This window comes from Adiantum capillus-veneris, chromosome 27, assembly GCF_014529385.1.
Source record: "Adiantum capillus-veneris isolate H3 chromosome 27, ASM1452938v2, whole genome shotgun sequence".
Lineage (NCBI taxonomy): Eukaryota > Viridiplantae > Streptophyta > Polypodiopsida > Polypodiales > Pteridaceae > Adiantum > Adiantum capillus-veneris.
This window is the reverse complement of record NC_140957.1, coordinates 136,071,816-136,084,780: the sequence shown is the minus strand read 5'-3', so window position 1 is coordinate 136,084,780 and position 12,965 is coordinate 136,071,816. Positions and strand designations below refer to the sequence as shown.

The window sequence follows — 12,965 nt, the reverse complement described above, 5'->3', positions numbered from 1 at the left end:
CGCAATGTCCGGCCATTTGTGACTTCAAAAAGAGGGTCCCAAAAATTAAATAAAAATCATCGGAACGAAACCAACAACTAAGGTTAGCAGTCGCCACGTCCTTGTGATAGGTATCCATATGGGCTCCAACCATTGTAGCCTAGTGGCGGCAGTGGTGGTGGAGGTGGGGGCAACGGTAGTTGCACTGGATCAGGGTCAGATGGTTGCACCATAATCCTGAAGACTCCCCCAATCGGAACAGACGGCTGGGAAGGTACCGGTTGGAAGCTCTCGTACTTTCGTACCACCTAGGGCATCAGAGGGGGTAACATGTAATTCAAAAACTGTTGAAAACTTTGCAGCATCGGAAGATTCTGCTGAGGATGTTGCGAAAGAATGTCGCGAAGCTTGTCGAGAAGAAACTGCAAATATTCTGTTGAATCCATGAATGCCATGTCTTGGGTTCTTAATGGCTTATGCCCTGTAAGACAAAACGGTGAAGATGGGAGCGCACCCGATGCGCGATTAAGTAAGGGTGGGAATGGCTAATAAGTTCGGGAGCATGAAGATTCTTCAAATAAAGTTCCAGTAGCCTTTGGAAGCGCCCGTTTGCTCTGTCTGCCCTTTTGTAGGACCGGTATGCTTTCAGGAAAGCACACGTCTGATGCTTTGATACCACTATCAGAAGACGGGCACCACGTGCCAATAGAAAAGAACAGAGTGAACAGACTTTTAGCACTTCAATAACAACCGAAATGAAAGAGAGAGAGCACACGTGACAAGGAGTGGCGGAATTCCACCCCTGAGAGTACTGTGCATGTGACAAAGTAGGACACATTTTGACAAGGTATCCTAAGGAGGAGCAAACAAAAGACAGACCAAAAGCATCCAAAGCAATGAAGGAGCAAGTGGCAAAAAAGATGAAAGCAAGACTTATACCAAATTTCATGGGGATGCCCAAGACCACAATGATGAGAGCACTTACCTTAGGCGTGGGGCAAAGTGAAGGATCTTTTTCGGCATGGGAGTCAAGGCCAATTGAATCTCTACCTAGATGGTGGTTTGTCACAAACTGCTGACAAACGTGTCAAGCCACTGAAGAACGGATCCAACCTGCAGATCCCGGCCGAGGGGCCTAAAACCTAAGCGAAGAAGCAAAAGCAGCAAAAGAAGTTTTACCAACTTGCAAAGTCTTTCCGAGTGGCCTATTTTTAAAGAAGAGTTCCCACCAACTGGGACCTCGTCCGATTGGGCCCAAGTGACAAAGGCATTAAAATAAGGCTAGACCCTCACACACACAGAAAACAAAATAGCATAAAAACTGATGATGTGGCAGGCCTGTACAGACTTCCGAAATTTGTGATGACCTGCGGACATGGCAACTTGTACGGATTTCCATGAATTGCGCTGGCAGCTTTTGGACCAGATGCTTTTGAGGCCAAGTGCCTTTAAAAAAGTGCAGAGGGCTCAGTCTGTGGCACTCTTCCGGGTGAAGGTGCAGAGCACGAGTACCGGCATTGTACTGAGTTCAAGTAATATAAAGAAATACCGAAAAGGGCTCCAAGGTTTGGGGCCATAGCACTTTCCTTGCTTGTAATATTCCGCATTTTGTTTTGCAAACATTTGTGGACTTTGTGCACTTTTTCTTTTAAATTGACTGTTTACCCTCTCCTTTCCCTTGGAAATCTCTCTATCTAAAGATTTGGATACAGGTATATTCATCATGAATGTAAAGTTCTTTTGGTAGACCGCATCAATGTTGCTCCATCTGTTCTTTAATTGAGACCATCCGGAAGGAAATTACATGTTGAAAAGTATCCCGAACTATCTGTAGGTGGAAGTGTATCTTTCTCCTTCATTCTCAAATGATTCCATTTAGTAAGAATCTCTGCTTTGTACTACCGTGTCAACCAAAGAGACAAAAACAATGTTTTACATGTAGAGCCAAAGGTAGAGGATCTGTCATCTGAGCCATCCTCCTCATCCAAATTGTCACAGCGCCTTCTGATTCTCCAATTCTTCGATGCTTTGGTTTGGGTGGCTGCCTCTCTTCGTCACTAGAACTGAGTCCTCTTCCTCAAAGTGAACATGTCGATGGTGTTCTTCTTGACCCCTTCTCTGCTAGGCCAGAAAAAGTGGGTCTTCTGCCCAGTAGCTGGGAAAAGACTTGGACTTTGACTTGTGTCCCTTGCGTGTGCGAATGTTTCAATGTCCCAAACTCGTTACCAGTTTACTCACGTGGAGCTCTACCTCCCTTTGGATGTCCCCTACTAAGCCGGGAGGGTGTCAATTCTTGGCAGCTTCCGGCTTTGCTTTAGTCTTCATTGCTAACTTTAGTTTTAATTTGGCAACCTTCTGCCACCTATCGGAAACTTTAATTAGTAGTTGGTTTTGTATGTACTTAAGATAAAGAGGGTCCTAAGAAGTCAGTTCATATAGGACTTGCATCTGTTGCTTTAGATTGGCTAGAGTCTGATCATCTTCTGTAGGTTCCTCAGGCTGAACCTCCAACTCAACCTTTTCATCTTGCCTTTCGTTCGGTCCTCGGTCAACTTGAACCCCTTCAGTTTTTGTGTTAGACCCTCTGTCAGACTTTGAAAGATTTTGTTCGTTTTCAAATCACTCTTGTGATTCTCGGTCAGATTCTCTGTCAAAATCAATGAGGTGTGCTGCAAAAAGTCGGATCGGATCCTTCGTAGAAGAAGAAATGGTTGAAGCTCTGATACCAATGTAACCGGCATGCCACTGTCAAGGCAGTGAATCAACAGCAAACCCACATCGGAACTTGAAAATTGGTAATACCTGAATTGCAAAACAACTAGTGTCGAGACACGGTAGAGCGGACTTCTCTACCCAGATGCACTGGCCCCTAGGTGGGGTGCCCCTTTTGATATAGTTACACAGAGTAGAACTGCTGTGGAGTCGCTCTCTGCAACTGTGCAACCATGCACTGATCACTCAGAGAGGACCCCCAAGTGATTGTGGTCAGGTGCTCTCTAGGTAGGAGCTTTGGCCAGGATCCATGATGGCGTGAGCTAGAAGTGGGTTAGAGTTCAGCTTTTTGTTTATGTATTTCAGTTTTCTACTTGGGTTGCTATTGATGTAAGGGTAGCAATGTAGGCCCTAGGCAGCATATAGGTGACTTGGAGGTGTCGCTGTGGGGAAGGCCATTATAATATTCATAAGCTGCAATAAATGAGGATATAATAGAAACTTCTACATGTGGTGTTAATCGTGGTACAGGAATATAACTTAAGTCTTTGCACTTTTTGAACAGGGTGGCCTTTTCATGTGTGTTTGTTGGGTGCAGCAGCACATTTGTGCTGGCAAGTATCGACCGTCGACCTTCAAAGCCGTGTGGACTGCAATTTGAAGTATGTATTTTGTGCCTCGACTCTTGAGGATTGTTTGATTTCTACTATGCTGACTTGAGGTTTTGGTTGTGTGAAGGTTTGTGTCAAACAAGTGGTTTGGAGCAATTGTATTCTCGGGTATTGCTGCTGCTAAGTTATTTGGCTAAATGAACCTTGGCTGGTCATCACAAACGCTCTGTTTCAGTTTCTTGTCAAGGGAACATCTGTTTTCCCATGTCTACTAATGCAGCCGGCTCACAAAGGTACAATTGTCTATATATAAGTCCCTCAAGATCCACTTCTGGAGTTATGGCTTACAATTAACCTTCAGTTTTGCAGTGGACATTTCGATGACGTTGGCAGTTTTAAAAATCCCCACTTTGAACAAATATTCGAAGTGCACATTTACTAACTTTTGAGGGTGGAAATAGCCAGTTTAGCATCCTTGCTACTTATCAAAGCCGTATGATTATGAAAAGAAGATTTTTTGTAAGATTTTTTGTCAGATCTTTTATGTCTTTGTATATTTATTCAAGGGAAAACTTCGTATTTTATGACATGTTAAGAGTGTGCTTGTTGAGTTGCTGGTCTAGCCTGGTGCATATATTGCATTTTTTTTCTGGTCTTGAGGGCTTAAGCTTTGTTCAAGTGAAACAAGCAATGTGGTTGACTGTAAAAGTTTTGAATTGTGTCAGTGCTACATTATGACAGGGGAACAATTTGTTAGGTATGGCTTTATGAAACATCACATCTTATGTACTGCTGTTGGAAATTAGGACGAGTACGTATATGGCATGGTAGAAGTATCTACATATGGTGAAGTAAAACCCAGTAGGAGAAACCTTCACATAAAGTTGTGCTTGTTGGCTCATAAAGTTGAATAAGTGACCTTGGTAGTATTGCCTCGTCAGTCATAGCTTGGCATCGATTAGTCTACAGTTGTGTTGACATGGTTCTATGTCGAGTCACATGGTATAACATTAATGAGTGCTATTTACTGGTAATCAGGATCTTTCGAAAATGTTGATAATGTGTTATATCATCCCCTTTCTTGCAAAGTGCTAGAACCGCAAAGCTTTTCATGCCCTATATGTGACAGTGCAATATTCCATCTTGGCAAAATGTAATTGGAACATACTGTGTGGACTAAGTCTCAGTCACCATAAGGTGTACTGAACATAAACTTCACGACATCAAGTGGTTCTCTCTATGCCCGTTTGTCTCGCAAGCTAAATGTGGAAGCCTTCCCCCCCCCCCCCCTCTCTTGATAGAAGTCTCTCTCACCCAAGTGTAGTAGATTGGTTATGCCGTTTCCCTCTTGAATAACAAATCTTGAGTTCAGCTCTCTTCGGGTAGATCTTTGAGGTCTCTTGGGATGGTTTCCTACGACGTTAAATTCCTCTTCTTCTTCTTCTTTTCTCTCTCTCTCTCTCTCTCTCTCTCTCTCTCTCTCTCTCTCTCTCTCTCTCTCTCTCATGTATGTGATTTGGATGTATGTCAATATTGTATTGCATCCAAGTAAGGTTTTAGACTTTCTATCCCCTTGCAATCAGTGCTCGAAAAAACCCAGGTTTAGCATAATCCCACCTACAAAGTTTGAGATTCACCTCTAAATTTTCAATTTCAAGGTGAGAAATTCAAGGAAACTTCGTGTAAAAACCTTGAAATATAGTCAATTTACCTCCAAATCTCTCATATGTAGGTTTTTGAGGGTTTTGGAAAAAAACACTTTACGAGAGCACTGCTTCTAGTGCTCACACACCAGCGCCCAAGCCTTTTGTTGCCTAAAGAAGCAGCCCTTATATAGGCTTACCCAAATTGGACACTTATATTTAATGTTAATATTAATGCTAGTTTGATGGCTGAAGTGTTGTCCTCACCCTACAAGTGGGTATCTTGTCTACAACACTAATTAGTTATAGTATTGGTAAGTGGAAAGGTTTGGCCATTTTATGTGCTCTTCAAAAAGATTCATCACTCTCTCTCCAGTGTGCATGTTATAATCATCACCAAGCATCATCCTCTTTGCCACCTCCACAAGAAACCTCTAGTAGTTGGAAGGGTTTGGGGATGGGTACTATTATTTGAGGTCGACTCTAAGGGAGTCCTCCACTTGGTAAGCATCATGTCATGATTGAACCTAGTGATGATGGTACTAGAATCAAGGATGATATTCTTGACAACATCTGTTCAAAGTTGGCAGAACTCCAAACTGATATAAGGGTGTCATCCTAGAGAAAGTGATCACCCCCTATCAACATGGATTTATAAAAGGAAGACCAGTTTATGACAATGTTCTCATAAACTACAATCTCTTTGTAATTGGTTCACATCCACTTGTGTATTCGCTTGAGGACAAGGTTGAGGGGGCAAACAATTGTTGGTAAAATTGTTTGCAAACAATTCTTTGGTCTTCATAAAAGACAACTGCCAGATGCTAAGAAGAATACTCAAGATCATCCAAATATTTACAATTGCATTAGGCTCTAAGTGCAACCTCAAAAAATAAAGATCAATTTCACTCATTGAAAACGATGCATTTGAACCCATCAAATGGTTGAGGGAGATTATTTCAAAAGCCAAAGTGTCCAGACAACTCGGTTCACCCCTCCCCTTCCACAACAAAGTGACTGTGGCTAACTCCTTCATGAGTTCATACATATCCTTTGTCTCACCTATTTTGAAATGGGTAAATATATGAAAAGATTTTTTGAAACCAATCAATCAATTCCTACACAAGACACAACTCCATGGCAGTCGGGGAATTTGGAATGGGTGGCAAGACACAAGGACCAAGGTGGCATCAGGGTCCTAGGCCCAACATTGCATGCAAAAGCCATGTGTGCAAAGCTAGAAGTCTCCCTAACAAATTCCAAGCAGGATTGGGTGATCATGCCATCGGATATAATTGACAAAGTAGAGCTATTCTCGCAAGGAGGCCCATGGAAATCGGATTTCAAAATTCTAGCTCCAAGGTAGACTTTTTTGAAGCTTGGAGGCTACACTAGGGAGCTACTAAGAAAGTGCAACAAAGTGGCATCGTCACTAGAATGGGGAGAGACCTTCAGATACTTCAGGTGCTCCATCTTACACTGGTCCCCTTGGCTTTAGCTTCCTCTTTCTAAATTCTTTGTACCTCAACAACACACCTTGGTGATTGCTTCAGCCTCTTGACAAATTTCATTAAGGAAAAGAGAGGTTGATCTTTCCTCCTCAATGGTTGCAAATGCTGAAGTATATCCTTCCAAATTGTAGAGATTTCCACCATTCTTACCTTTGGCTATGACCTTGTGCTTGTTCTTTGACGAGGTATTGTTGGCTTTCAATATCCTCTTTGAAGATTTTCTTTGTCATGACTCCAATTTAAATTAGATTCTTGGTGAGTGAGGTTACCAAGAGAAAATCCCCAAGATTCTCCGTCAATATCCACTTTGAATATTTTCTTTGTCACGACTCCAATTGAAAGTAGACGCTTGGTGAGTGAGGTTATCAAGAGAAAATCCCCAAAATTCTTCTTCGGCCATGTACCCAATCGAATGGGTATATCTCCTCTCCTTGCAATCACATTAGGAGTACAATCTACTATGGAGATGCCACCATTGCATGTAGCTAGAGAGAAACAGTCAGCACTTCTCCGTCAATATCCACTTTGAATATTTTCTCTGTCACGAGTCCAATTGATAGTAGATTATTGGTGAGTGAGGTTACCAAGAGAACATCCCCAAGATTCTTCTTCAACCGTGTACCCAATCGAATGGGTACATCTCCTTTCCCTGTAATCACATTAGGAGTATGATCTACTATGGAGATTTTACCATTACATATAGCTAGAGAGAAATATTCAGCACTTGAGGTCATGTAGGAGGATGCTTTTATTTCAATCCACCATGGCTCCTCTTGGAGCCGATAGTCCAGACAATTAGCATGTCTCGTCTCTTGTAAAGAGGGTGATATGTTGTCATCTTTGTAGCTTTTGGAAATTCCTTCAAAAATGAAGGTTGGTGATCATCCCTTGACATAAGCTTGCTTCTCCCTACAATCCTTCTCATGTCCAGACTTAGAAAAATAATAGCACTGAATTGAGTAATGATATCTTCTCTCTCTTATCTCTTCCTCTATCTCTAGAGGAATGGCCCCCTTTACTATGTGAGAAGTGGTGACCTTCATGGTATTTGTAAAGTACTCCATGTGGACTAGACTTGTATAGTTTACCACCTATCGAAGTGAACAACTTAAGACTCACTAATGAGCATTCTCCTTTTTCTCATTGGGGAAGCATTGCCAAGGCGTATGCTACTGGTCAATAGGTGGACGATACCCTTATTTATATCTCACATGAGCATGGGAGATGGGATCAAAGGCCCCCATCAATCGAGTGTCATAGATCTTGTTGCGGAAGTAAACTCGGATACTAAAGTAAACTTGATTGTACCCGAGTTTACTTCCTTGTTGCAATACTTTTGCATGTCAAAAATCTAAGAAGACATCTACATTCCACAAACAATGTGCATGGGCGATGTGGTTAGAACACATGTCTCTCACCCCCAGGTCCTAGGTTCAATCCTCCAAAGGGTTGGGGGGGGGGGCGGCGTGGTGGGGTGGGGTGGTCCTGACCATACCTCCCAAGTTTAATTTGCTTGAGATTTATGATGCTCAATCCCACCATAGATCCCATCCCTCCCATGCCCGTGTGAGAGCGAGCCTTAGTCCTACAACCTTGGCAATAATCTTGTAAGCAATTTTCATCCTTGAGATAGGCCACCAGTGTGGTAAGCAAGAGTAGCAAAACTAATTAGGGAAAGGCTTGATCATCCCTCTTTTCATGCTAGCATCCATTTGTCCCTCTACAAAGCGTTGTTCGTCATTTGAGTTATCGAGATTTTAAGATCCTCCCAAAACTCCTTGAAAAATATCAGTTGGAAATCCTTTCCACCTAGTGGACTTTCCCCTCCCTATTGCCTGCAAGGCAACCCAACATTCGTCATCTAATTTGAGCCTTTCCAAGGCTTTCACTTCTCTTGGCAATTCACTGCTCTCTACATTGCTAAGCATCAATGGTCTCGCATCCTCGACCTCTTGTAAGTAGACTTCTAGTTGACCTATAATTTGCCTAAAGTGGTTGGTTGGCCATATCATTCTAGTCTTGGACTATATTCCCTGTCTCTGTCGTGATTGTTGCAATTAAGTCACTTCTTCTTTCGACCTTTAGAGCTGAAAAAAGTGAGCTTGGTTGGTAGTCTCCGACTTGAGGGCGTTGGGGTAAAGGACATTATGGCCAACCAAGACTAACCCTACATCTATTTACTCTTCTCACATATATCAACAAACGAAGACTGTTATCCCAACTTTGTCTCTCTCTTCCTCTTCCCGCATGCACGCATCGACCCGCACAAAGTGCCCTTCCCCAACGTGTGCAACTCTCTGAGGAGGTCCCTAAGGCTCAACGGGGCTTGGACAATGCTCTATGAGAAAAATAAGCAGAACTTCAATCGAGCAGCTCAACATTAGCACAAAAGGGGGTCAATCACTTTAGCAATGTGAGGAAAAAAGCTAGCATAAGCCTTTTTAAAAAAATTTTGAGCCTACAACGGGGAAAATCGAACAGCCAGTTGAAAGTGCTACGCAACAACACAACTTACGAGAAAAGCATCAAGGGAGACTTTTTTTGAAGCTCAGCGTAAAGAGGCTATGAGCTTAGAAGCTCATCACAGGCCATGCCTGATTTTAATTCTGGAGAGAACGGAGAAGGGGCTTTGAGAGAATTGGACCATCGACCACCCTCATTAGTATCATCTCTGGATTACCCCACACGCAGTTCCGGTGGGAGGTTGTTTGAGTAGAGCACATCATATCTTGAGAAATGGTTTCTTGAGCACCCTTCTCAGACGCGGAAAGTCGGCATCGACAACAAGGGTGGAGAGCGTTGGAGTTCCAATCAAAGACACATTTCAACTAAGGAGTAGATTTTATGAACTAGTTTTCTCACAAGCGTATATATGGGCTCTCTACGCACTTAGAGGGCAATTCTCTATTGCCATATGCGTACTGGCATGATATATCACACTTGTGGATTGACTGTGAGATTGTGACCTCAGTTTATCCCCGGTTGATGGCTTACTTTGGACACGTGATGAAAGTGTTTATTGAGTACACATCTATAAAGGCAAATTTATTGCAGTTAACTTGTTCTATGTCAACCAAGTCTCTAAGAGAAGCTAGCTATTTTGTGACCTTTATAGACGATTTCACCAGGAAGGTGTGGGTTTATCCTTTGCATCATAGGGATCAAGTCTTCTCTATTTGTTTAAAAATTCATTGCATTTGTAGAAAATCGGTATGGCAAGAAGCTCAAAAGCTTCAAGACTGATAATGGTGGAGAGTATGTCTCCAGGGAGTTTGAAAATTTATAAAGCAAGAGAGATATAAAGAGGCAACTTCCTGCTTCTTACACACCTGATCAAAATAGAGTTGCATAAAGGATGAATCGAACAATTAAAGAGCGAGTCACAGCTATGCTTTCTATGGTGAATTCGACTCAAGGTTTTTGAGCAGAGGTAGTATTAACAATAGTATATATCACCAATCAATCACCTAGTACGCCATTGAACTACCAAACTTCAAAGAAGTTGTGGTCCGGAAAGAAGCCACATTGTGATCATTTGGATGTCTTTGGATATGATTCATATGCACATGTGCCAAAAAAGCTTCGGGAAAAGCTAAACATAGAGTCACACAAGTATATTTTTCTTGGTTATGGTGCAGATGAAGAAATGGAATATCATCAGTGACACCCAAAATCTCGTAAAATCATTCATAGTTCATATGTTATTCGACAAATCAAAGATGCACCAAAAGCCTATAAAAAAGGTTGAGTATAAAAAAGATTACATTTGAAAACGTTACCTCAAATCCTATGAAAACTTAGAAAACTAGTGAATCAGTCATAGCACCTTCCATTAGCAATACTTCAATTGATAGGATGATAGAGAGCACTAGTCGGTCATTGAGATGATCTAATAAAATCTCCTCACATCCACCTTAGACTAAGTGATTTTGAACAAGGTTGGACTATGTCATGTTGATTGATTGCAATGAGCTATTTTACTAAAAGAAGCTATGCAACTGGATGACAAGTTCAAGTTATGTAATCAGAGTATAACTTGATTGTCAGCAATGAAATATGGGACTTTGTTGAATTTCTAGAAGGTAAGTAGAACTTACCTTGCAAATGGATTTACAAGAACAAATTTACATTTGATGATCTTGGTTGCTAGGGATTCAAGTAGTAGAAGGAAACACATTTGGATGAAATCTTCACGCCCGTGGTCAAGATGACTACATTACATACAATGCTTGAAATAGTAGCCATTGAAGACATAGAACTTGTCCAAATGGATGTGAAGACATTCTTTCTTCACAAAAATGTTGAGGAGAATGTTTACATGAAGCAACCCAAAGGTTTTGAGTAGCCGAGTAGGGAGAAGACTCAAGAAAGCACTTTATAACTTAAAGCAAGGATCGAGGCAATGGTACCAAAAGTTTGATTCTTTTATGTGGTCCCATGGGTTTAGAAGGAGTCATGAGGATCATTGCTTGTATACATGGAAACTTGGTGATGGTACAGTAGTCATTCTCATCTGATATGTAGATGACATGTGTTGGAATTAAGGTTGCAGGGAAACACACACAACTTGGAGAAGATGAACAAGATCAAGGCACACAACAGAGAGTGTATTGCTTAGTGCACAATGAAAAGATAAGTTAGCCGTAGAATGATGGACGTATATACAATGCACTGGGGAAAATTCCTTCTAGTGAGAAGAAGAAGAAGAAGAAGAAGAAGAAGAAGAAGAAGAGAGTTTTAACGTCATAGGAAACTATCCCAAGAGACCTTAAAGATCTAGCCGGCGAAGAGAGAAAAAATTCCTTGGAGATCCTAATTGTGTTCACACATCACTACCACATATATGGTAACAAATTCTCCCTAGAAGTGATGCGGTGAATGAGAACTGACACATAGTGTATAGGGAAGTGCCATGCGCTAAGTACATGATCAATATACAAAGGGAAGCAAGCCCAAAGCTTTATGGAAAGCTTAAAACTTCTCACAAGACAATGCCTTTTGAACAGATCTACAAGATTGTCCTGTGTCAGCACATAAGCCAAGTTGATCTCTTATGCTGAGAGTCTCTCTCTGACATAGATAATGCACCTCAATGTGCTTTGTGCGAGCATGAAAAACTTGGTTTCTCGCAACTGCCAGTGCGCTCTGATTGTCAATGTAGATGATGTTAGCAGTGTCATGTCCAACACCCGAATCAGCCAGAAGGCGTTTAAGCCATACATACTCAATTGTAGCTGTGAAGATTGACATGTACTCAACCTCACAACTGGAACTGGCCACAGTAGGTTGCTTCTTGCTCAACCATGATATGCATGAACTGTCGTGCATGAAACGAAAATAACTTGTGAACACTCGTGTGTCATAATAACTAGCCCAATCTGAGTTCAAAAAAGCATGTAAATATGGCAGCAATGATCCTCCCCTTTTGCTAAAATAAGCCAAGATGTAAAGTACCACTCAAGTAGCAAAAAGCCTCTTAACATCCTGCCAATTCTTAGGCCTTGGGCCATGCATAATTTTGCTAACCTTTGAGATTGCAAACTCAATATCTGGCCTTATGTTGCAATTGATAACAATGAATCAAACTAAATTGTCTCAATTATCCAATGTCATATTACAAGGTACAATCATAGAACATGAAGTGATTTTCTGTGGGATCCAAGACTTAAAAGGCTACACATAACACTCGACTACATTGTATGACAATAGTTGAACACTCGAACAAAATCCTCATTGGTGAGCTCTTTCTACACTTTCGGCCTTGTGCACCCGACCATCCTTGACATTGCACCCTACTACCTTTCGGGATGTGACGGATCCCCCACATTGTCTTATGTATTTTGTACTCCTCTGCCACTGACCCCTCTTCATATTCATTGCATCAATGAATTTCCATTCTGCTTACTACTTGTGCACCTCTTCGATTCCTTTTGCAACATTTTGTGTAAGATACGCTAAACGATGCAAAGCATTTTCTTACTCATAGCTTATAGGGCTTGTTTGTTTTCTCTTCTTGGAAACTGTAATATATCCCCTTCAAGAACTGGATGCCGATAAAGAGGAGTCCCCCTGAGATGTTCAGCCCACTTATCTTGCAACGGCTCACGGCGTGGAGTCTCGCCCTTTCTCTGCTCAATAAGATAACTTTTCCGCTAAGGGTCCAACTCCATGCTACGTGCCTTCCACAAACACTAGCATCTTTGTACTTTGAAGCAAGAAATTGAATAGGTCAGACAAGCATACATCATATAAGCTCAACATCTCTTTATTACCCTCGCCTGCTAGCTAGCTGGTATGCTTGGTTTCCACCAAGTTTGTCATGGGTATGAAAGACAAATCATCCACTTCCTGCACCAGAGTTTTTTTCAATAAATATAGAAGTTGTTGTTTTCAATCCACACAAGAATAGATTTTGGTGAGACCTCCACAAAGTGTTTCCTCCAACGAGGATACCGCACATGCCACCAACTCAATTAGTAGTCCATTTGTAAAAAAATTGAGTCAGCAAT

The 12,965-nt window shown here is 41.7% G+C and overlaps 1 protein-coding gene across 2 annotated transcripts in view; it reads left to right on the top strand.

The window, feature by feature from the left end:
- The window catches only part of PPT1 (polyprenyltransferase 1), a 108,572-nt gene extending 104,688 nt beyond the window's left edge, over positions 1-3,884 (top strand). The window contains exons 7-10 of one of the 2 annotated variants that reach the window (XM_086503508.1): positions 3,257-3,353; positions 3,430-3,470; positions 3,550-3,595; positions 3,672-3,884. In XM_086503508.1, the coding sequence (XP_086359634.1) occupies positions 3,257-3,353; positions 3,430-3,470; positions 3,550-3,595; positions 3,672-3,744 (257 nt within the window). In that variant the 3' untranslated portion in view covers positions 3,745-3,884. Of the gene's footprint in view, positions 1-3,256; positions 3,354-3,429; positions 3,596-3,663 lie in introns of both variants that reach the window. The other variant, XR_015186834.1, reaches the window with a different exon arrangement.
- The last annotated feature ends 9,081 nt before the right edge of the window (positions 3,885-12,965 follow it).